Genomic DNA, 26494 nt, shown 5'->3' with positions numbered 1-26494 from the left:
GAGAGAGAGAGAGAGAGAGAGAGAGAGATGAATTTCCTTACACAAGATCACATATTGAGTTAAGAAAATAACATAAGAGATTAAGAGGTTTGTGCTCAACTATGTGGTACAGACATCAGATCTCCTCCTCCCTCCGACAAGTTGGCATAACAGGGTGGAGATCTTCAGCTCCTAAACTTCTATTCTCTTGTCTCCATGGAGGCATGTCTTCCCCTTCATTCCAAAAATAACACTAGTCCATTCTCATGTAGAACTCTTAATAATGATAATAATAATAATAATAATAATAATAATAACTGGAATTTGATTAGTACATCAAATTTTGCAGAACACTTTACGTGTGTGACCTCTTTTTATTCGTCATAGCATGCCAGGAGATGGGTACTATCATCCCTATTGTAAAGAAGAGCTGGCTGAGGCACACAGAGGTAAAGAAGTTTCTCCAGGGTCACATAGATGGATGTATCTGACATCATATTTGAGCTCAGATATTCCTGACTTCAGGATCAGTGCTGCACCCAGTGCTCAGGATCATACTAGCAAGCCTTGATTGCCAAATATTGGATTGCTTTTTCCCAATCCTTACCCAACTTGACTTTTCTTTCTGCAGCAGTTTAGGCCACCAACTACACCCTGCTTCAGGGAATTTTTTCCTTTCTTTACTTCTCTGACCACAACGGATCCCTTTGACTGTTCCTCATCCTTCTCCTGCCTGCTATGTGTGTGTCCCCAAAGGCTCTACCTCAGCCCTCTTCTCTTTTCTCAATGGTGAACTCTATGGTGGCTCTATTGATCACCTCCATGCAAATTCTCCCCAAAGTTCTAAAACTGAACCTCTAATTGTCTGCTGGATGCACCCATCTAGACACCCCACTAGCACTTCAAACTTATTATATATATATATATATATATATATATATATATATATATATAAAAATAACAAAATACAACAGATGATGATAGAAAGGGAAATTCCATTATAAATTACTACAAAATGCCCCAAATATCTGTGGATCAAATTATTGTGCCCCAAACTGTCCCTATCTGTGGGTGCTCTTCCTCCTGACTTACCCTCTTCTATTGCTGGTACCACCATCCTTCCAGTCACACGGGTTTGAAAACTGAGTAATCTTTGACTCTACCTTTTCTCCACCTCCATTTTTTAGCAACTCCTTTCAAATCTATCTCTATAGTATCTCTTACATTTGTATCCTCTCCACATACCCTTCCACCACCCCAGCTGAAGCCTACATCACTTATCTTAATGTTACTATTGCAATGGCTTCCTACCTGATTTTTCTGCCCCCTTCCCAGTCTCTCCCCTCTTCTATCCTTCACATAACTACCAAAATGATCTTCCTATAGAGCACAGATATGAGCAGGTCAATCCCCTGTTCAAAAAATCCTCAGGAATTCTTTATTTCCTAAAGCATAAAATAGAAATTCCATGATCTGGCACTTTAGAACTCCAATAAGTCTTGCTCCTTTTTGAATCTTATTTCACATAAGTTTCTTTCATGAGTTCAAACTCAGCTTTAGAAACTTACTAGCTGTGTGACCCTGTGATGGGGAGAAAAGAATCAAAAGACTTTTGGATGGGTCCATTAACATTTCAAAGTCGACCTTCCCCATCTAAGGTTGGTTCTAGGGATCCATCCAGTATAGTGGAAAGGTCATAGGACTTGGAGTTAGAGGTTCTGGTTTGAATCATAGTTTTTTTGTTTGTTTTATTTTTAGCCATATGGTCCTGCTTATTGTTATTATTCAACTAACAAAATAGACTTATTTCTTACTAGCTGGTCTTGATCTCATCTCATACTCTCCCACATTTACTGCATTCCTGTTTGGAATGCCCTCCCTTTTTGTCTGTCTGTTCAGATCCTTGCTTTCCTTCAAGGCACAGTTCAGCAGTCACCTCCTTCCTTGATCTCCTTTTGAACTCTGATCCTTCCAAAATTATTCTTTCTTTTTTAAAAATTTTCCTAGATCACTTTGGATCCCTTCTCTGGGCTTCCCCACCACACTAATCCTTTTGACACGTACCTTTGCTGCTAAGTTGTAAGCTCTTTGAGCTCAGGACTTTTTCACTTTTGTATCTTCAATGTCTAGCACAGTGTATTGAATACAGTAGACACTTTAGAAATATTTGTTGGATGTTCAGTTTTGATCCATGCTTATCACGAATGCAAATGTAAAGCCTATGTCATATTGTCTTCTGTTGGGAGGGGGGAGGGAAGGGAGGGAGAAGAACTGTAAAACTTAAAACCTTGCAAAAAATGATTAGTAGAAATTACCATTGTATGTAATTGAAAAACAAATAAAATATTTACATAATTAAAAAAAGAAATATTTGTTGGGTTGAATTCATTGGAAGTTTCCAATTTATCAAAGGGCTGTTCTCCAAAAGTTCCCATGTGAGTTAGTTCTGCTTTGACAAAAAGATGTTTTTTTCTGTTGGTCTTTCTTCCTCTCTTTCACCTTTGTTTTAACCTCTCCAAATCTTCCATTTCCCTATACACCAATAGAATGCTTTTTCCCATAAAAAGAGAATTATCAATTCAATTCAATGATAAATACTTATTAAATGCTAGGGATTCTTTGAGAGACCCAGATTTTGTGTTCAAGACATTAACTCCATTAATAAACTGCAATCATTAATAAACCCAATAAACAACACTTCCTAGCTGTATGACCCTAAGCATATTATTTTATCTATTTCCCAGGGTTGTTGTGAGAGTAAAATGAAGTAATATTTGTAAAGTGGTTAGCATGGTATAGTAAGCACTATATAGATGTTAGTTATTATTATTAATAAACTGTTAAAAGTGCTCTCAGTTGTCTGAGGGGAAAGCATCAGTTCTCCTGACCCAGTTGCAACTTTGCTTGAACCCAGAATTCTAGATTTAAAGTCCAAGACCCTTTTCACTACATTCAATGGTGGTTGCTAAGACAGCTTTCTTTATGAGATATCTGGTCTTTGCCATCTGAAGCTTCAGTTCTTGGGTACAGTGGTGTTTGGATTCATCTGTTCATTTTACTGGCTATGGCAGGAAGGACCAGTTTCCCAGATGATTACCTCATAGTGCTAATGGATTGAATGGTTTTATGTCTTCTAGGTGTCTCCTCTCCACGCCAAGAAGGCTCTATCAGCATGATCATCATTTTCTCCATTTTCTTTTTCCTGATCAGCCTTCCTTACATCCTTTTCAAGTTATTTCCCAGGTAGAGGACCCCAGAGGATTCTGGGTCTCATTTTCCTAGTTGCAGTCTACTAGAACTTCCACCTCACCCCACTTTCTTGCCCCTCACTTGGGAGCATATTGGGAACAGAATGTCTACCTGTCCCTTCCCAGATTGACTGTCCATCGTTTATTGGAGTTCTGAGAAGGAAGGAGCCCTTTTGGCAGAGCCATAACTGGGAATTCAGATGGTGAGGAGGAGTCCACATTCTCCTTCCCACCAAATGAATCCCAGTTCTGTGCAATGGAACAGAGGTAATTTATAGAAAGAGGAATAGGAGGAGGAGTAAGTCTGCTATAGAGAGGAAGCACATCTCCCTGTTATGGGAGACCTATGGCAAAGTCCCAGTAATCTTATCCTAGTTATGACTCTTGTACAGCATAATAGAAATAATGCTGGTTTGGGAGTCAAAGAACCTGGGTTTTAATCCTGGCTTTTTCCACTTACTATCCATGTGACCCTGGCATCCTACACTTAAAAGTTCAAAGTCCAATGAACTGACTGCCTTGAGAGATAGTGTTTTCCCTGTCACTAGAAGTCTTCAAACAGAGGTTGGATAATAATTTATCAGGATTGTGGTGAGCAGGATTCTTGGTCAGACTTGGATTGGACTAGATAATCTCTGAACTCCTGTCCATTTCTCAAATTCTTTAAGAATTCCCTGCCTCTCCTTGTTCATCTGGTCCCTCCTATATTAGGTTTTGCCTCATTCCAGCCCTGCTTCCCCTAGTACTCCCACTTCTCCTTGCCTTAGTTGATTTTTTTTTGCCATTCTCTTTTGCCCTCCAGAGTGAAGAAAACCTTTTACCAGAATGTGCCCTCACCTGCAGCTTTCTTCAGACCTCTTTACACTGTGCATAATGGAAACTTTCAGGTAATCTGGGAAACCTATGACTCCCCACTCCACCCCCGCTCCCCATGGCCCAGGATCTAGACACTGTTCTCAGTGACTTCTAACAGGTCCCTGGGCCCTTATTGCCTCTCCCCCTTTATCAGTTGTTTTAGATAATAGAGCATTAGGACATCTAAGGGAAAAATCCTGTCTTAGGACTCTTAGGACAATGTCCTGGTCCCTTTCTTTCTCATCCATAAATGGGGACAACAATACTGATAGTAGTAATAATAGCTAGAATTTATATAACACTTTAAAGTTTATAAAATATTTTATAAATATCTCATTTGATCCTCACAACAACCCTGGAAGATTTATTATCCTCATTTTACAGACGAGTGAACTGTCAAAGTTAAGTAACTTGCCCAGGGTCATACAGCTACAAGTGCCTGAAGCTGGATGTGAACTTGAGTCTTTTTTTACTCTAGGTCCAGCACTCTACCCACTGTTCCAGTTAGCTGCTCTGCCCTGCCCTTTATAAAGATCAAATGGGATAATACTATTTATGTAAAGTAATATGTAAACCTTAAGGTGCCATATAAATGTTAGCTGCAGATTATTATTCTCTCCAAAATAGTGATAATCCACCTCCCAAGGGTAATAATTTGCAGAGGGCAATAAACAAAAAACAAACAAACAAAAAAAAACTCAACATGAGTTACAAGAGAAAGAGCAGAGCCAGCTCTGAGGTTGAGTCTGTTCTTCTGAAAATCACTGCTCCAGATACCCTACCACTAAGCCAGAGGGTGGTGAGCAGGAGATGAGCTTAACCAGCATTCCTAGTAGCCTGGCAGAGCTAGGTGGAGAATGACTAATGCAGTACCTCCCCAGCATCTTATCAGTACTTCACCCCACTTCTCAAAGTGCCCTTCCTTCCCTTCTTGGGAATCCTCATAGCCCAGGGAGACTCTGCTTTCTCCTTGCCACAGATCTAAGCTCCTTCTCCAGAACTTGTCCTCCTTCCCTTTCTTGTCACTAAATCATTTGCACCCCACAATGAGAGAGAGGAACCAATTGATCATCATTCTCTCTCTCTCGCTCTCTCTCTCTCTCTCTCTCTGTCTTTCTCCCTCCTTCTCTCTGTTTGTTTGCCTATATTCCTAGGGGCTTACACAGAGATCCTTTTAAGAAATGCTTTTATTGAGAGTAGGAAACATAACCACAAACAGTAAGTTGCAGTTTTGATTGTCATTTAGTATGATCTTTGATGGAATTCAGTAAATATTCCCTTCTGCATAAAGAAGGTTCTGTTCTCAGCAGTGTGTGAAAGAGGGGAAGGATGCAGAGAAGAAGTAGACAGACAATACTGCTTTTAGTCACCTTACAGCCTAATGGAGGAAATAAGACATTCATAACTAATTGTAATACAAATCAGAACATAAGGGCAAAGGAAGAGTCCAATTTCATGAGTAATTTTTTTTTCATGAGTAATTTAATAAGTCTTCCTAGACCCCAAAAGATCTCAGAGTTGAAAGGGACCTTTGAAGGATCCTCTGGTCCAACTGGTACCTGAGGAAAAAGCCCATTTCTCACATCCCCAACAATGGTCATCAAATGTTCTTTAATTGAAGACCTTTGCTGCTGCTGAGAAACTCACCACCTCCTGATGCTGTCTATTGTACTTTGGGAAAGCTCTGTAACTTAATACTTCTATACCTGACCTCTGGAGCCTTGAAGAGAGAGTCAAATGTTTTTTCCCACATAGCAGCTCCCAAATACTTGAAGACAGCACCTAAATCCCATACAGAATCTGAGAATTGGAAAGGACTAAAGAGGTTATTGAGTTCAACCATGCCTGACCTAGAATAACATCCCCCTTCAATATTCCTGAGAAGACATTATACAGCTTTTGTTTGAAGATTTCTAGTGATAAGGAATTCACTACCTCTTAAAGTATTCCATTAGACTTTTGGACTTATACATGTGGGATTTATTCCATTTCATCAAGGATGACTCAACATTTTTTCCACAGGAGAGCCTCATTTTAACTGTCAGGGCATCCTGCCCTCTCTGTGTCTTCATGTACCATCTCCTTCTATCTTCTATTACTCTACTTATTCAAATTGTCTTCCTCTTTTTCAGAGGCCCCCAGATTTTTTTTTTTTAACTTAAACTGACTTCCTACCAGGCTTTCTTCTCGAAGTTAAACACTCTCAGTCCTTCAATCCACACATGGTATAGTTTCAGATCTTACTATTCTGATCACCTTGATCTAGTCATGCTCCAAGTTGTCAAGGGAAAAACTGAACACAAATACTCTAGATATGATCTGACCCAGGACAGGAGACAGGAGAGCTATCACCTTTCCATTTTAGACACTATACTGAAGATCCTGCTACTTTCTTCTTTTGTTTTTCCCCACTAGTTTCTTGGAGCCATGTTGAGTCCTCCTCTTCCATTGAGGCTCCAAATCTTCCCCCCCCCCCCAAATTTACCTTTAAGCTATATTTTCCTCATCTTTAATGAGTCTCTTCTGCACATGTGCCTGCATGTGTGCCAGAGAAGAATAAACCATTGTCTTTACTGTTAAGAATCTACCACAGCTTAGTGATTGTGATATGCATGGCAGCTCATGACCAGCAAGGTTAGGCATTGTACAATCAGTGCCAGATAAGAAATTTTTATTTCCTTCAAGACTAAGTCAAGAAGCACTTTTTTTTTTTTTGCAAGGCGAATGGGGTTAAGTGGCTTGCCTAAGGCCACACAGCTAGGTCATTATTAAGTGTCTGAGGGCAGATTTGAACTCAGGTCCTCCTGACTCCAAGGCTAGTGTTCTATCCACTGTGCCACCTAGCTTCCCCATAAGAAGTACTTTTTATATGAAAATTTTCCTGATTTTTTTCTTCCAAGACTCCTTCCCCAACTCCCTTATGTTTATTTTGCATGTACTTTTCCAAGTACACATAGTCTCCCCTTGCAGGATGTAAGCTTCCTGAAGGCAGGAACTATTTCATTTTGTCTTTGTATCCTCAGTCCTTAGTACAGTGTCAAGTAGAGAGTAGGTCCTTAATAAATTCAATAAATGCATGTTGATGAGTTAAAAGAAATGCTCAGAGTCCAGAAGAGTCCTCTCTTGGCTGGTGGAAGGGGAGTCCAAGAAGAGAAGGCAGGATTGGGTTTAGTTCTTTAAGGATTCCTCAAATTAGGAGGGGAGAGGTAGAATATTCCACATCAAAGGAAGGGAATTAATAAAAGTAGGAAGTACACACATGAGTGAATGAGTAAATATCATAAGTCAGCTCAGTGGGAGCCTTAGGGTATGACTGTGTGTGTGTGTGTGTGTGTGTGTGTGTGTGTGTGTGTGTGTGTGTGTGTGTATGTGTGTGTGTGTGTCTAAATGGAGCATGATCCAGTTTGTCCTGGGACACCTCATCCCTCCATTTAGGTGTTTCTGCTTGTGTTTCAGATGTGGACCAGATCTGACCTCCTTGTTCCCCAGCTCAGAAGGCAGGGGGTTGTGGATCGGAGGGTCTTGACCAGAGATGAGCTCTTGGGACTCATGTTCCAGGATTCGATTTCTCACCTCACTTGCTTCCCTATGAGACCCAAGAAGGTTGATGTCATGGAAGAGAAGGATCTGTTCAAGTCCAGAGAACCTCTTGAGGAGGTAACCCACAAGGACCCAGAGTCTAAGTACTTCAGTGTTGAAGAACTAGAGACTTGGCAACTGCCTGAGATGATGACAGTCAGCCAGGGTGATAGTGGTGATGTTCAGTACCACCCAGATGTCCCTGGAGTCTGCCAGGCTGGTTCATCAGCCATAAGATGCCCTCCCATTTCTCCGAAGCAAGAGGACCAGACCCTGGAAAGCTCTCCCAGAAATACTGATTACTGTACCCTGAGTGACTGTGAGATGCCCCAGGTCTTGGCACTGACTGGAGAGCCCAGCATGGGTCAGTGACTCCCTAAACTTCACCAAACAGACCCCTTCCTGGGGCCCACCAACATTCAGGTACCCCTGTTTAGCCAGCACAGATGACTCCTGGGTAACAATGTCAATTCTTAAGTGGCGATGGGGTGAGACACTAGGAGGCCAACAAAGCTTGTTCCCCCTCCAGGAACCATAGGTTTCTGCCATGTGGTAGGAAGCCCCCATGAATATTCCCTCACCTCCCTACTCTCTTCTGGAGTGGAACATGAGCGCTTCTCCCCACCCCTGAAATCCATCCAGGCAGCATCCTCAACAGCATCCGGACAAGGGTAATTCCCTTTAACTTTTCATTTTTTGGGCCAGAACTTCTTAGTCAAAAGTAATTCAATTAGGAGTCGGCTAGGTGGCGCAGTAGATAGAGCACCAGCCATGGAGTCAGGAGTACCTGAGTTCAAATTCTGCCTCAGACACATAAGAATTACCTAGCTGTGTGGCCTTGGGCAAGCTACTTAACCCCATTGCCTTGCAAAAAATCTAAAAAAAAAAAAAAGTAATTCAATTAGATTTAGCTTGATAGACCTTTATTAGCCTGTGTGCATAGCATTAAATTCTTAGCAAAATGGACCAAAGTTTCCCTGCATCTCAACCTGGAGTCAGTGCTCCCAAATCTAGGCCCTGCTTTTTCCTTCCTTAGTTAACTATGCAATTCAATTCAACTTTTATTAAGTACCTACTAGGGGCTAGGTTCTGGCATTAGGTATAAAAATACAAACAAACAAAATAGATGGTTTATTCTGTGGTTTTTAAGACTTTGTCTCTTCCATAGTGCCCAGTAGGGGGTGAGAAAGATGATGATGTCATCCCTGACCCAGGACACATCCCCAGCCCACAAATCTTTACCCATATGGAAAAGGGGATAGAGGAAGCAGAGTTGACAAGTGTCTTGTAGAGGTTTATGCCCCTTCAAGGTTGATAGAATAGAAAGATATAATGCTGCTGCTCTCTGAGCTCCTTCTCATAGACCTTACTTCCTTTCTCTCCTTCTTTTCTTCTGTTTTCTTCCTTTCACTGATCCTTTGGTCTTAGGTCTACCATTACTCCCTCTGGTCTCTGAGTTATCCATGTTGTCAAACTCTATTCTGACTCATTGTCACTCAAGGCCTCTGACCGCATTCTTGTTCTGAGTCCCCACTGTCTCCTATCTAGTTCATTCTTCTGCTCAGTTCCCTCTAAGACTAATATGGAAGAGTGTAGAGGTTCTTAATTGGGGGTCCATGAACAAACATATCAGTTATACTGATATCCATATTTCAACATAATTTGCTTCCTTTGTTAACCTATGTGTTTTCTTTTATGCACTTAAGAATAATATTCCAAGAGGAGGCTCTATAGATTTCCCCAGATAGTCAAAGGCATCCATGAGACAAAAAAAGGTTAAGAACCTCTGTTTTAACATCTTCAGAAGATGTAGTCTTCTCATTTACTAGCCTCGGACAATTCATTTAACCTCTTAAGACCTCAATTTCTATTTTTGTAAAAATGAGACTACTGGATTCCAAGACCTGTGAGGTCTAGTCTCCTTCTATGGGATAAATTTAAATTATCCAATTTGAAGGAATTACAGATTGATCTCTTTTTTGTGTAAATCCAACCCAACCTGAGGCCCAGGTTTGCATGCCTATATCCATTCCCCATGATCTCTGTTAGCCGGAGAATGTTCCCATCTTGCTCTATCATCCTTTTTAGGGACAGGCTAGTATAGTTCAATTTTAATGAACTATACCAATGAATTAGCCAAACCAGAAGAGTTGTAATACTTGGGAAAGCAAGGTAATGTTCCCTTCTTTTAGCCCAATTTTCTTTAGTTCCAGCTCTGTGATGGAGATCTTAATGTGTGCCTACAGCTGATCTCAAGGCTAGGGAAATTAGGGGCCATGATAGCCACCAAAAGCACCCTGCATTTCTTACATTCAACATGTACAGTCTGTATTTATCAGTACAGTCTTTTGTAATGGCAGCTCTTTATAAGTGAACCATTTTTGTTCATTCCTCTCTGGATATCACTGAGAACAGACTATCCAAGCTTTATTCCTTGGGAGGCTGGGAATAGGGGGCTAAAAGTTAGTAATGGTCTGGGATATGTGAGGTGAGTGCTTTAATATGATGACTATTTTTATTTTTTTTTTGCCTCTCTGATTAAATATATAGCACTAGCTCTGTAGCTACTATCCCAAACCTTCATTCTCATTGGCAAACTCAATCCCCAGAAATTGGCTACCTTTTTCTCATCTCTGTGTTCTAGGGATAACCCAGAGGGATTAGATGTAATCTTTAGTACTTTAGTTCATGAACCCTTATCAATGCGCTTCTTCCATTTATTTTCAATTAATATCAATTGACTAGTCAGGCATAACTTTAAAAAAAGGTTATTTACTAAGAACAGTTGACAAGAAAATCACTCCCCAAATTAATGCATATTCTCCCACCTAGGCTCAAACTTAAAGTGTATGTAGGAAAAGGGATAGCTCACAGTTCTTTTTGTGGGGCCCTCATGAAGTTAGCCTGGTTCCTTGTAGAATCTTGAATCTGTTGTTCTTCAGTGCATCTAGTTTTGACTTGGCTCTGATGTTGCTATTAACTATTCTCAGGACATGGCCAGAATACATTTTGAAATTCAGGTCTTCTTACCTTTCAACATCTACAAGGTCAAAGGGAAGGAAAAAATGCTCTTTTCCTTTTCTGATTTCCCTCAGAAATCCCTTCTTAAGGTTTTGCCTGGAACCACTGTCCATCTGGACTGTCCATAGAACATGTCCATAGGTTCATAAGATATGACTAAATGTTTGCAGCCAATCCTAATAATCTTGTACAGCTTCCCACTTCACCCAAAGGCTTTTATCCCTTGTCCACTTGTTTAGTGGTTTAACTACATTGTTTGTATTTGGTTCAGTGTCATTGAGTGATTAATTGATTGTTCATCCCTAGTTCATATATTTGTTTGGTGAATTCAATCTGAGACTTCTGTAGTTATTGAAGTAAGGGTATATTAACACATCTCCTGCAAATGTTTTTTTTTAAAGGGCTACAATGATCTTGAAGAATGAGAAAATATACCCCTCTCCCTTCCTTGGGGAGGTGGACTATGCATGTGGCACACAAAATTGTATATACTACCAAACAGAATTTATATATTAGCTTTATGGAATCACTTTTTTTTTCTCACTTTTTTTTATTCTTTGTTACAAGGGATGGCTCACTGAATATAGGGGGAAAGATATATCATGAAATTAAGGAGATGTAAAGATAAAAGATAAAATTTTAAGTATTAAAATTTTAAAAATAATGATCTTTTGACAAGAAGGGAAAATGATCAATGTTGGAGAAGTTGTGGGAAGATTGGGACATTAATGCATTGCTGTGAACCAAAACAATCATTCTAGAGAGCAATATGGAATTATGCCCAAAGAGCAATAAAATTGATTATACCCTTTGACCCAGCAATACTAATACTAGGTCTATATTCAGTAGAAATCATAAAAAATTGGGAAAAGTTCCACATATTCAAAAATATTTGTACCGGATCTTTTTGTAGTGGCAAAGAATTGGAAATTGAGTAAATATTCATCAATTGGGAATGGCTGAACAAGTTATGGTATGTGAATGTTATGGAGTATTATTGTTCTATAAGAAACTATGAATGGTTGAACTTTAGAAAAGCATGAAAAGAATTACAAGAAGTGATGCTGAGCATAGGGTGCAGAACCAAGAGAACATTGGACACATTAATAACAACATTACGTGCTGATAAACTATGATGGTTGCAGCTCCTCTCAGCAGTTCAGAGATCCAGACATCTCTGGAAGACCTGTTATGGACAAATGATATAACACATCCAGACAGAAAACAATCCCCCCCCAAAATCCCAAACTCAACTCCCACAGAGTCTTAATGGATAATACTACTATCACTTTTTAAAAACTTCTCTTGGGCGGCTAGGTGGCATAGTGGATAAAGCACCTGCCTTGGAGTCAGGAGTATCTGGGTTCAAATCCAGTCTTAGACACTTAATAATTACCTAGCTGTGTGGCCTTGGGCAAGCCGCTTAACCCCATTTGCCTTGCAAAAACCTAAAAAAAAAATAACCCCCCCCAAAATAAACCTAAAAACTTCTCTTGTGTTTTCTCTTCCTATCCCATGGTTTTCTTTCCCCTTAGTCCTAATTCCTCATACCTGAAATGACTAATGTTAATAAATTAAACACAAACACATGTTTATTTTTTCCAGGTTGTTCATCACCAAGTGGGAAGGGAGGGTGGTAGAAAAATGTGTAACTTATAAATATGCAAGTGGATGAATATGGAAAAACTTCTATATAACCTGTAACTGGAAAAATAAAATAAAGCATCAGTTTTTTAAAAAAAATAATGATCTTGGCAAAGGTGTTTCAATGAAGCTAGCAAAAATGTTGAGGTGAAATGACTGGGTGGGGTCCAGAAAAAATTGATTGGTTTGGTGAATGGATACACTTTAGAAATAGAAATGTGAATCTAGGTAGAGCTCAGGTGAGAGTCAAAGCAATAAATGAATGGCAAATCATTACCCTGAAAGAACAGGGAGTTTGGTCTGATATTCTCTGCGCCCTCTGGTGGCAAATTGTCATTACACAAGTATTAAAGCCCACGACCCAAAGAGGATTATTGTTCCCTATTTACAGAGAAAGAAACCGAGGTTCAGAAAGATTGTGTGACATGCCCAAGATAATAAAAATAATAATACCTATCTTGTTAAGATTTTCAAGGTACTTTTTACACATTATCTCATTTGATCCTCACCACAGCCCAGTGAAGTAGCCACCTGATAATTATCTCCATTTTACAGATGGGGAAATTCAGAATGAGAGAGAGAGGTCAAGTGATTTACTCAGAATCACACAGATAGTAGGTATTTAAGGCAGGCTTTGAACTCCTGAATACCACTATACCACCTTGCTTACCCTTCATTACCTCTCACTAGTCACCATTTCTAACCCATCTCCTTTATTCAAGCTCCATAATCCCAATGATGAGCATGTATATGTCTCTCATTGACTATTAAAATAATCTGGTATGTGCTGTCAAGTCAATTGGAAATGATCTCGGTCCCAGCTTCCCTGTAAAAATACTATCCCCAGTGGGTATATTCCTTACATGATTATCATAGGAAATCAAAAAAAGAGAGTGATCATTGAGGTCTGAGAGGAACATTTGGGCCCTGAGGAATTTTGAGGACTTGGAAAAGCAGAAAGTATTCAGGTGGAAAGGCAATCCAGATGGGTTTCAGGAAGACAGCAGAGGGGTTTTAAGACTTGCTTGGGTAGAGTGACTCATGTTGGTGATAAGATGGGAGAAATAGGTATAAGAATCACAGAGAACTTTGAATACCAAGCTACAGAGTCTGGGAAGTCTCTCTGGAAGAGGAAGCTGGGTTTTGAAGGAAGTGTGATCAGTAGAAGAAATGCAAGCTTTGCAAAAGGGGAGTGGATAACAAATGATGTGAGGTAATGAAGGAAGTGGAAGATAAGAATTCATCTAAGACAGTAAGAACTAAGATTGGCCTAATTGAATTGGAGGACCCTGAAACTGTGTACATTCCAGGTGGACATAATTGAAGAAAGGGTCAATGACCACCAGAAAGAACCAGTTAATCTTAATAAGCAAGAAGGAACTGACAAAGTATTTACAGGATAGGCACTCAATAATTATTTATTTAAAAATTTTTTTGCTTTACCCCAGTTACACGTAAAGACAATTTTTGACATTCATTTTTAATAATCATTTATTAAGCAAGGCATTTGAGGTATGCTGAATGGATGGGGGGGAGATGAAAACTATCAGGATAGAAACAGCTCTAGCTCTTTTAGGAGGATGGAGAAAAGGGAGAGACATGAAAAAATATCAAGGTAAAACCAGTAACCACCAGGTAAGATTGAGGGAGAAACACACCTCCTATCAGATTGGTTAAGGTGACAAAAAGGAAAAACGATCAATGTTGGAGAGGTTGTGGAAAGTTTGGGACATTAATGTACTGTTGGTGGAGTTGGGGACTAATACAACTATTCTGAAGAGCAATATTAAACTGTAAGGGACTGTTGTGTGTGGGAGTACTGGCCTGAAGAAGTAAACTCTCATCCCCTGTTGTCCTTGAGCACCTGAGCCTTGTTTTACTGTTTGATTGGAACTCTCCAATCGGAGTCGGGGTAGACCAGGAACTGGTGAGTATATTTAAGCACTTGTATTTGGTTTGATAAACAGAGAATTTGCCATCTTTCCTCTTCAACATTCACCTGAGAACTTGACTATAGCTGGACTGAGTCAAATGAATAAATTATGAATAAAGTATGTAGTTATAAATAAAGGATAAGTTAGCTGGTAGGCACTCACCATGAAACTATGCCCCAAAAGCAATAAAATTTATCATACCTTTTGACCCAACAATACCAACACTAGGCCTAAATCCAGAAGAAATCATAAAAATGGGAAAAGTCCCACATGTTTAAAAAAACTTACAGCAGTTCTTTTTATAATAGCAAAGAATTGCAAAGAATTGGAAATTGAGGGAATGCCTATCAATTGGGTACTGACTGAACAAATTATACTATATCAATGTTATGGAGTACTATTGTACAAGAAACCATGAATGGATGGAATCTAGAGAAGTATGGAAAGAATTAAATGAACCGATGCTAAGTGAAGGGAGCAGAACCAAGAGAACATTATACACAATAACAAAAACATTGTGAGTTCATCAGTTATGATGGAAGCAGCTTCAGAGAGCTGTTCAGAGAGCTAGGACAACCCTGGGAGACCCATTATGGACAATGCCATCCACATTCAGAAAAAAAAAACACCAAATAAACTATAGAATCTGAATGAACACTGCTCATTTAAAAAAAAGTTTATTATGTTTTTTTCCTTCCCATCTCATGCTTTTCTTTCTTTTCTCTTAGTTCCTCAAACACAAAATGACTAATATATAAACATGTTAAACATAAATGTACCTATACAATGTTCACTAGACATTTGCCTTTGAGGAGAGAGGGGGGAAGGGAGAGTGGGAGAGTGGAAGAAAATTGTGTAACAAATATGCAAGTGGATTAATGTTGAAAATTTTTCATAACATAACATTTCATAATAAAATGAAATATCAATAAAAACAGAAAAAAAGATTGAGGGGGGAAGGGAAAAAATCAACAAAAATTTTAAGATAAAATTAATCCATTTTCCTTTCTCTATATATATTGTTCTTATGATGCATAAGGTGTAAGAATTAGAAAGGTCCTTGGAAAGAAAACTTAGTTGATAGATTGTCAAAGCTAGAAGATACTTTATAGTATCTAGAATGAATGAAAGGGCCCTGACAACATAAAATGTGGAAGGTCAGTCAGAGAGGATCTTAGAAATCACCTAGACCAATGCCTTCCTCAAACAGATAAAGAAATTGAGAACTGAAGAAGGGTCATGTAGTTAATTGGAGCCTGGGCTTGAACCCAGATTTCCTGTTTTCTTGTTCAGGGCTTCTAGATAAATTCTTTTCCTCAATTGGCAAACCTTTCCCATACAAGAAGCTTACAGATATCTGGTGCTCTGAGTCCTAGGTAAAATAGGAGAGTTTGGACCTTTGTTGTAGACACTCATGTAATAGTGAGGTTAAGAGTTTGCCTTTCAATTTCAGAAAAATCCGTTTGTGTGTATGTGGGAGATAGATGCAGTTAGGATCATCAAAAATTGACCACTTAGTGTATAAAGATACTAGCCAGAATCCACCTCCTGGGTTTCTTGCTTATCTTGGCTGACCACACCACAGAGTTCCAGGGACTTACTGTCATGATGATATTGTGTTACTGGTCAGTTATTAAGCTGTCTTGTGGGAGGGAAGATAGAAACCGAATCATGTTGATGTATAAACTCAGCTGTGGTCAAAGTATAGTCCAGAGGTAGGCAGATGATATAACCTTGTGTTGCTTGGATTTGGGAACACAATTGGACATCACAAGCTGGACTTTTCATATCTATATTACTCATAGTTCCAGGCTTGGATCAGGGCCTTTGTGAGACCCAAACAATCACCACAAAAAAAAAAAATTAGATTGAACAGAAGTTGCAACCTAAAAAGAGTTTTTTTGGGGGGAAACAAGATACCTAAACTTACCAAAAATGATATTAGTATTTAATAATATTTATTACACTAAAATTTTATAGAAGTCAAATTTAAGGGGAAATTAGATTATATTGAGACCAATATTGAAAATACTTATGGCCCAGGGAGAAAAGAATTTGGGGGGGGGGATTAAAAATGTGGACTTAGAAAGTTATGTTAAAAAACATTATCTTTTTCTGCACCCTACTGTATGGATCCCTAAGTAGCTTCTGAGCTCTGAGATCCCAAGGGTCTGAGGTAGCAGCAAAACCTGTTGTGAGAGATAGGAATTTGGTGTTAGGCAAGGTCAGTATGATTAAATGAATGATGTTAAAAGTTTCTATTGAGCACTAATGATTTGCCAAGCACTGAGCTGTGAATGCTGGTGATATGAATGTAAAAAGGGAGACAGTATCTGTCCTTAAGGAGCTTAAATTCTATGAGGGGGAGATAATATGGGAGAATGAGTAGTTTGTTTTGGAAAGTCACAGCTATAGAAGATTTGATTGACATAGTAATGGCAGAATTGATTTGATTATAAGGTGGGGGGGAAAGAAAAGTCTGTGTTCCCATTAATGGGATCTATGACAAGGTCCAGTTGTCAGGACAATGAAGCAATAGAAAAGTTGAATGTCAAAGAAATAGTGGGAAGAAACACCTCCTATGTGATCTCTGTGCTAAGTACTTTACAGATATTTTATTCTCATGACAGCCTTGTGACTTATTAATATCTCCATTCTATAGTGGAAGAAGTAGTCAAAACAGGGGTTAAGACACTTGCCCAGGGTCTCAGAATTAGTAAGTGATTGAGGCTGGATTTGAACTTAGGTCTTCCTGTCTCCACTAGGTTACCTAGCTGCCTCTATAGTGGAATGTGAAGTGTGTCTAGAACTAGATAGATATAGATATATAGTGGGTTTTTTGCAAGGCAATGGAGGTAAGTGACTTGCCCAAGGTCACACAGCTAGGTAATTATTGTGTGTCTGAGGATGGGTTTGAACTCAGGTCTTGCCTGACTCTGCAGCTAGTGCTCTATCCATTGTGCCACCTAGCTGCCCCACTAGAAAGATATAGATACTCATTCATCAGGACAGCACAGATCTTAGGGTGGAATCCCAAAGCTGAGAAGGTTAAATCTCCTCCCCATCCCAACCCAGGGCATAAAATAGAAGAATGGCACAATCCAAAGGTCAGGTTGATTCAGGACAGCATGGATGAACATTCTTTTCACTCAATTCAACACAAAATCTAAGCACCTACTTACTATGTGAAAGATATTGTGCACAATGTTGGAGATACAAAAGTAAACATCACATTGATCTTATTCTCCATCATGTATGTTCATGGTAGCCAAATATGATGTGTATATGGATAATCAAGAAAAAAGTAGGAATTAATTTTGGGACAAAGGAGGCTCCAGACTACCAATGTCTCTCTCCTAGTTCTTTCTTTTCCTGCCATCTGACTGATCCATCTCAGTTTGCTTTGCTGAATTTTCCAGGCTGTGCCTGTTTAATTATCATGACCCCCAAGGTTCTTTCCTAGTCCTTCTCTCCTCCCTCTGTTCTATTTCTCTTGGTGACCTCATCAGCTTATATGGATTCAAGTATCTCTATGCAAATGATTCACAAATCTTTTGCTTTTATCCTCTCTCAGTCTTCAGTCTTACATTTCCAAATGCCTATTGGACAACTCAAACTGGATGTCTCATAGATGTCTTAACATCAACATGTCCAAAACTGAAATCATGAGAGTTAGACTCCAGCCAAAGTATCAATTCAACTGAAATCTTCCATCATGCCCCTACAAAATATTTTAAAGTAGTACCTCAAATCAAATTCTAGAGTGACAGAGTCAGCAAAAGATCTGGGTAAGACATTTTCCCAGAAGATTGGCAAGAAAGGTCTGAGTGATGGTTTGGCCAAAGTGTAGGGCAGGTTGTGACATCACTATAATAATGCCACCACAATAATAGTAGCAGACTTTGGAAATAGTTGTGAAAGTGACTTTGGGAGCTTTCATCCCACAGACAGTAAGGGGGTCAGACAACTGATCAGAACGACTTTATAAGGGATTCTTTGCTGGAAGAGGGTACAAAGCCTTGTTAAATTTCCTATAAACAGTTCCAGGGAGTAGTTTCAGGATAAAGTAGAAATTAGTATTTGTGGCCACAAGGGTACACATGGATAAACGTTTATGGCCACAAGCGGTGGTGTTTGTGACTGCAGGATAGCAAGGGATCTAGTCACAGTTCCAGGGCCAAGAGGAGTACTAAAGCTTGTGGGTATAGGGGAACAAGACCAGAGCATAAACCACACCTTTCCTTGTATCATACCACCTTAGAAGCACAGAAAATTTATAGACCCCTAAAACTAGCTCCACAGCATAAAAAAACTGAAGCGAGGTAAAGTGGCCCCTCCACTAAGGGAGCAGAGCCCAACTTTTTTCCCCCTCCTATTTATTTATTTATTTTCCTATCTATCTATCTATACATAGTTTTATTTTTCTTTTTAAATTTTTAAAAATTTTCCTTGATCACATATGAAAATAAGTTTCAATGTCCCTTCCTCTCTTCCCCATTCCTTCTCATTGAGAAAGCAAATTATTAGATATAAATTACAAATTTGTAGACATGAAAAACATCACTACAGAAATCATGTAAAAATAAGCATAACTTCTCCCCCCAAGAAAAGAGAAACTTCAAGAAAAATACAGTAAAAAAAGTATTTATCAATCTTTATTCCAACATAATCAGCTCTACTTTAGGTATGGATAAGTATTCTTTTGCACCCAGTCTATTCCACTGATTCATCACTTTGTTTCTTAGCCAGTACCAGAAAGTTCTGATGACTGATTCTGTATAATATAATTTTAGATCTGGTAAGGCTAAGCCACCTTCTTTTGCACTTTTTTTCATTAAATCCCTTGATATTCTTGACTTTTTGTTTCTCCGTATGAATTTAGTTAGCTCATTAAAGTAATTTTTTGGAAGTTTGATTGAAGCACTAAATAAGTAGTTTAATTTAGGTAATTGTCATTTTTATTATATTAGCTCGACTTATCCACGAGTAGTTGATATTTGCCCAGGTATTTAAAGCTGATTTTATTTGTATGAAAAGTGTTTTATAGTTGTTTTTGATGGAAAGTATGCTTTACCGTAAGTCCTTCAGAGTTGTCTTGGGTCACAGCATTGCTGAGAAAAGGTAAATCATTCACAGTTGATCACCATACAACATTACTATTACTTTGTAAATGGTACATTTTCTATTGCATTGGCTTATGTAAGTCTTTTACTGAGAATATCCTTTTCATCATTTCTTATATGAATAGCATTTCATCATAATCACATACCACAATTTATTCAGTCATTCAACAACCAATAAGTACCCTCTCAATCTCCAGAAAAAACTGCTATAAATATCTTTATACATATAGATCCAAAGATAGTTTTCAGAAATCCTTTTTTGGTAAAGTTTGGAGTTTCACATTCTTCTCCTTCCCTCCCTTCCCTTTGCCCCTGAAAGAAAACTCTAATATAGGTAATACATCTATGACTATATTAAACATATTTCCATATCAACATATTGTAAAAGAAGAATCAGAACAAGAAGAAAAAACTCCATAAAATCTACAATAAATTGAAACAATTGGAAATAGTATGATGCCTTGGTCTGCATTCAGATTCCATAGTTCCTTCTTAGCATGTGGATGGTATTTTCTATCACAAGTCCTTTAGGATTGTCTTTGGTTATTATACTGCTGAGATGAGCAAGTTCATCATAGTTGATCATCACACAATGTTGCTGTTAATGTATATAGTGTTCTTCTGATTTTGCTCACTTCACTCAACATCAGTTCATACAGGTCTTTCCAGACTTTTTTGAAATCTCATCCTTCATTTCTTTTCTTTTTTTAATGTCACATTGAATTTTAGTACATTTCAATCCAAGGGGAAAAAACCAACATGGTCATAAGTACAGGGTTTTATATATATTACAATCTGCCTTGTTATATAATACATTTGTGGCTGTGTGATAAAATATAACTTGAGGGGAGATTAGAATCCAGGCTCAATTGAGTAACTGTCACAGGAAAGAAGGCATTAAATACAATTCTGAAGTAAGTATTTTTTGTTTAATTTCAAAATCTCAAAATAGCATTAGATCTTGGCCTTGTTTAAAAAAATTTTAGCTAAACGCTAAGCTAGCTAAATAACTATCTTGAAAGGTTTAAACATAATTAATATAGAAAATACTTTCCCTCTAAACTCAATCTTACATACATGGAAGAGGAAAGGGGGAAAGGTAGACAATTTCTTCAGCAGCATATATGGCTAAATCCATCAACCACCTTAAACTAGAAATGGTCAAATTTCAAAAAAGTTTTCCACTTCATAAAAGATATCAAGTAAAGGGTTACATCAAGCAAATATAGTTTTCATACACTTTTCATTTTTTCTTAACCAAAAAATTAGAGGCAATCACCTCTCTTCAGTGCAGGGAAATAAAATACTTTTTCTCTAATGTGATTTGCAACCCTCTTTGAACATAAGGGAAAAAACTGAAAAACAAAGATTGATTAGCTAAGCCTTGTGCTCTAACCAAGCTACTTAATTACAGTGATTTTTCAATGGCAAAAACCCATGCTGAATGGGCAACTTGACAGTTTTGAATACTTTTGTAATATTTTTATTTTTATACATGGACACTAAAATGATCCAGTCATGCAGTGTTCATCTTAAGCATTCTGCATCTCTTTCCCAATTTTGTAACTAAGGATCTTATTCCAGTCAATCTTAGTGCATGTACCTGGCCACTGTCGACGTAAGGCTTTGAAAGTAGTGTCCTACATAGTCTGGTAATTCTCACTGATGGCAGTCTGATATTCATTTTCTTCTGCTTCTACAATCTTAATAAATTCTTTTGCTGTTTGGACTTCGTTAGACACTGTTAGAGATTCTTGTATGTCTTTATGGCTCACTAGATGAACATTGCCGTCTTCATAATAGTGAACCTGAATTTTCAAGATACCAACCACCTGTGTGGTAGAAACTTCCACTCTGATCTCCAACAACCATTCCAAAAGTTTTTTGCTTGAAACTGATGACTTTCTATGCATGCAATAATGGTTTGCTGTCCATCTATAGTTTTACCATAAACTGTGCAGACCCCATTAGGGTAATGTTCCTTTACATAGGCTCTCATGGCAGTTTCCACTGAATGTCTCTAAGCTTCAATGGCATTTTCACCTTTGTAGGACCTGGGGTCAGTAGCTTCCTTTCTTAAATGATCAAATTTGAAAGAGGCTCTATTTTTGGGATCCAGAAATTTTCCATTTCCTAAATCATCATGCTCTGTTATTAATACCTGTTCTTCATAACCATCAATTTTTACTGGAGTAAACTGGTCCAAGTTATACTGTGCAAATGCATGAGCTGCCCCTTCCCTAAGAAGATTATCATTATTAAGCAGTAATCGAACATCATTAAATACTTCATTAAATTCTCCTGGGGGGGTATCGATGATGAATTTTGCTGCTATGCGTACCTTCTCCTCCTCCGACAACTGCTCCTCCAGATCTGCCATCTTCCCTCTGGCGACAGGTGGCGGCGGCCACCTGACTTCCTCATCCCTCATTTCTTACAGAACAATAATACTCCATCAAATTTATAAAGCACAATTTGTTCAGCTACTCCCCAATTGATAGGCATTCCCTCAATTTCCAATTCTTTGCCACTGCAAAAAGAGCTAATATACTTTTTGTGCATGTGAGTTTTTTACCCTTTCTTGTGATCTCTTTGGTATACAAAACTAGTAGTGGTATTGCTAGATCAGAGAATGTAGTTTTATTGCCTTCTAGGTGCAGTTCCAAATGAGCAGAATCCAACTTTAGTATAAAGTTAAAATCAAGAAATAATCTAGAAAAATAAGCAAACAAAAAATAAAAGAACCTGATCATAAAATGACAATAAGGAAAATCAAGAAAAACTCAGAAGGCAACAATGTCAAAATATCTGCTGAATCCACTGAAGAGCAGAACTCCTTAAAAAGCAGAATTAATCAAATGGGGAAAGGAGGTACAAAAGCTCACTGAAGAAATTAAAAATTAGAATTGAGCAGGTGGAAGTTGATGAATCTATGAGAATTACAAAACACAAAAACAAAATCAAAAGATTGAAAAATTGAAGGAAATGTGAAATATCTCTTTGGATAAACAAAAGACCTGGAAAAGAGATTTAAGAGAGGTAATTTTAAGAATTATTGGATGAGGCAGCTAGGTGGTACAATGGATAGAGCACCGGCCCTGGAGTCAGTTCCCTCAGACACTTAATACCTACTTAGCTGTGTGACCCTGAGTAAGTCACTTAACCCCATTGTGTTGCAAAAACCAAAAGAAAAAAAAAGAATTATTGGATTAATTTTTCTTTTTTTTTTAAACTTTGTTTTTGTAAGACAGTGAGGTTAAGTGACTTGCCCAAGGTCACACAGCTAGGTAATTATTAAGTGTCTGAGGTTGAATTTGAACTCAGGTCCTCCTGACTTCAGGGCCAGTGCTCTATCTACTGTGCTACTTAGTTGCCCACTGGACTAATTTTTGTGGACGATGTTTTCTTTATTTGGTTTGACTCTGATCCTTCTCTCACAACATAATCAATACGGATCTATATTAGCATGTTTATAAATATAGAGCCTATATCAAATTGCTTTCTGTCAGGGCAGCTAGGTGGCGTGGTGATGGGCCCTGGAGTCAGGAGTACCTGAGTTCAACTCTGCCCTCAGACACTTAATAATTACCTAGCTGTGTGGCCTTGCGAAAGCCACTTAACCCCATTTGCCTTGCAAAAACTTTAAAAAAAATTGCTTTCTGTCAGGTGAAGAGGGGAGTGGAGGGAGGGAGAAAAAAGGTAAAACTCAAAATCTTGCCAAAAAAAAAGATTGGTAAAAAATGCAATGGGAGCATTGCATGTAGTTGGGAAAACAAATAAGTAAAATATTTAAAAAAAAAAGAATTATTGGACTAACTGAAAGTCATGGTCAAAGAAAGAGTCTAGACATCATATTTCAAATTCACAAGGAAAACTGCCTGGATGTCCTAGAATCAGAGAGTAAAATAAAAACTGAAAGAATCTACCAATCAGCTCCTGAAAGAGATCCCAAAATGAAAATTCCCAGGACTATTATAGCCAAATTCCAGAACTTCCAGGTCAATGAGAAAATGTTTTAAGTAGTTAGAAAGACTACTTAATAGAGACAGGACAATGCAAGATTTAGCTACTTCTACATTAAAGGATCAGAGGGTTTGAAATATGATATTTTGGGGGTAAAGCATGAGGGAAAGGAGCTAGAATTACCTACTGAGAAAAACTGAGCATAATTCTTCAGGTAGGAAAAAAAGGGAAATTTAATGAAGTAGAGCACTTTGAAGCATTCCTAATGAAAAGATCAGAGCTGAATAGAAAATTTTACTTTTAAATGCAAGACTCAGAAGAAGCATAAAAAGGTAAACCTATAAAAGCAATCATAAGGGATTCAATAAGATTAAACTGGCTAGGGGGGCTCAGGAGGACCTGAGTTCAAATCCTCCCTCAGACACTTGACACTAGTTGGGAGAACCTGATTGTCTTACAAAATAAATAAAAATGAATGAAACAATAAATGAACAAAAACTATTAATTAAAAAATACTAAAAAATTGTTAAGCTGTTTACTTTTCTATACAGGAAGAGAATATTTATAACTCCTAAGAACTATCTTATTGTTAGGACAGAAAGAAGGAGTATACATAGACAGAGGGCATGAGTGTAAATTGATTATGATGGAATAACATAAGGAATGACAAAGAAAACTGAGAAAGGGGAAAAGGAAAAGATGCATCCAAGGAAGAGCTTTTGCGTTGGAAGAGAAAATGGAGGATGGGTGGCAAGCAAAAGTTTAATCTTACTCTCATCAGAATTGACTCAAAAAGGGAATAACATATACACTAAGTTGGGCATAGAAATCTATCTGACCCAACTTGAAAGCAGGAACAGAAAGGGAATAAGATGGGAGTGGGACTGCCAGAAGGGAGTGTAGATTAAGTGAGGAAATGATGAGAAACAAAATATAGGCTTTTAAGTTAAGAGAGAGAGAGAGAGAGAGAGAGAGAGAGAGAGAGAGAGAGAGAGAGAGAAACAAGGCAAAAATAGGATGGAGGGAAATACACAGCTATGACATTCATTACTATCAATGTCAATAGGATGAACTCACCCATAAAGTGGAAGTAAATGGCACAATGGATTAAATTCAGCAATATGTTGTTTATAGGAAACACAATTGAAACAGACTGACATGAGCAGAGTAAAAATAAGGGACTGGGGTAGAAACCTATTATGCTTCAGGTCAGGTTTAAAAAATAAAAGAAGGGGTACAATCATGATCTTAGACACAGAAAAAACAAAATAGACATAATTAAAATAGATAAGCAAGGAAAATGCCTTTTACTAAAAAAGTACCATGGACAATGAAGTAATATCAATAGTAAACATTTGCACCAAATGGCATAACATACAAATCCTTAAATGAGAAGTTAAATGAGTTATGGAAATAGATGGTAAAATATTTCAGTGGGTGACTTCAATATCCCCCTCTCAGAACTAGATAAATCTGAACATGAAATAAATAAAAAAATAAATTAAGGAGGTGAATAGCATTATAGAAAAATTACACTTGATAGACCTCTGGAGATAACTATTTGGAATAAGAAATAGTATACCTTTTCTCAGTTGTGCATGGTATCTTCATTAAAAACTAGCCATTTTTAAGTCTTAAAAACCTTATAATTTAATGCAGAAATATTAAATGCATCTTTTTTCAAACTTTATTGCAATTAAAATTACATTCAATAGAGAAACCAATGAAACATAGATTAAAAATTAAATGGAAACTAAATAGTCTTCCCCATGTAAAGTTTGTTTTATTACTCTTTGTTCTATTAAAGATTTTATTTATTTTGAGTTTTACAAATTTTCTCCCAATCTTACTCCCCGCCCCCACAGAATGCAATTTGTCAGTCTTTACTTTGTTTCCATGTTGTACATTGATCCAAATTGAGTGTGATGAGAAAGAAATTATATCCTTAAGGAAGAAACAAAAAGTATAAGAGATAACAAGATCAGACAATAAGATATCTTTTTTTTCTAAATTAAAGTGTTATTCCTCTTTGTTAACCAAAACTTACCAAATTCTTTCAGTATTTATTTTTTAGAAAGACCTTATTCATTTTGAGTTTCACAATCTTTCCCCCAATCTTGCCTCCCTCCCCCCACCCGGACAGGAGGCAGTCTGTTAGTAAACAATGCAAAGACTAACAGACTGCCCCCTGTAGGGAGTTGGGGGAGGGAAACAAGACCAGGGGAAAAACTGCAAAATTCAAAATAAATAAAATCTTTCTTTAAAAAAAAACAACAACCTGGGAGTACTTTCACCCTTGTGACTCACAAGAACTCTCAGAGGATTCAGATTAAGTAAATAGTTTCTTCTAATAATCTAGTCAAACAATTTGGACATAAATAGACTTCTACCACCTTGTCCTGCACATAGTCTCCTTAAAGAATTTTAAAAAAAATGACTAAGTAAAATACTGCTTGCGGAATTGAGGTGAGGGCAGTGAGGTGATGCAGTGGAAAGAGCAGCGGCTCTGTATTTAGGAGGGCCTGACTCAAGACACTTGATATTTTCTAGCTGTACCACCCCAGCAAGTCACTTAGCCACACTGCCCAATCAAAAAAAAAAAGTGAGGTAGTACAATGGATGCAGCACTAACCCTAGAGTTCAGCTTTTCTAATTCAGAAACACCTAAGTTCAAATCCAGTTTGAGACATTTCCTAGCTGGGTAACCCTGGGTAAATCATGTAACCTGTCTGTGTCACTTTCGTCATCTGCAAAAAGGGATGACATAGTTCCTACCTGCCAAGATTTGTTATGACAGGAAAATGAGATTTGTAACTTACTTTGCAATTTTTACAGCACTATGTAAATGTACAATTTTTTAATTATTATTACATAGTAAGTTCTGTATTAGGCAGTAAGACAAAACTGCTCTTTATTCCATATCAAAATATGAAATACACTACAGAAGAAGAGGTAAGGTTATATTTAATGAATCTAGATCTAAACTTGAAACAATAACTGCTGTCAAAATCTACAGTAAATTTAGCAGAGTATTGATTTTCAAGGTGACATATTTAGCAATAACTTGAAACTAAATAGTCTATTGTTAAAGAATCAGTGAATCAAAGAACAAATATTAGTGATGATAAATAATTTCCTTAAAGAGAAT

General features: G+C 37.8%; 1 protein-coding gene and 1 pseudogene across 1 annotated transcript in view; one reads left to right on the top strand and one right to left on the bottom strand.

The window, feature by feature from the left end:
• The window catches only part of LOC141495536 (interleukin-9 receptor-like), a 33508-nt gene extending 21109 nt beyond the window's left edge, over positions 1-12399 (top strand). Inside the window, exons 7-9 of the mRNA XM_074196961.1 lie at positions 3117-3222; positions 4030-4114; positions 7539-12399. Coding sequence (XP_074053062.1) covers positions 3117-3222; positions 4030-4114; positions 7539-8033 — 686 coding nt within the window. The 3' untranslated portion in view covers positions 8034-12399. The remainder of the gene's footprint in view (positions 1-3116; positions 3223-4029; positions 4115-7538) is intronic.
• An 8316-nt stretch (positions 12400-20715) lies between these two features.
• LOC141494802 (F-actin-capping protein subunit alpha-2 pseudogene) lies at positions 20716-21785 on the bottom strand (annotated as a pseudogene).
• Positions 21786-26494: the final 4709 nt, after the last annotated feature.

The sequence above is a fragment of the Macrotis lagotis genome, chromosome 8, assembly GCF_037893015.1.
Source record: "Macrotis lagotis isolate mMagLag1 chromosome 8, bilby.v1.9.chrom.fasta, whole genome shotgun sequence".
Taxonomy (NCBI): Eukaryota; Metazoa; Chordata; class Mammalia; order Peramelemorphia; family Peramelidae; genus Macrotis; species Macrotis lagotis.
Note: the sequence above shows the minus strand (reverse complement) of the source record. Positions and strands in the feature narration are given on the sequence as shown.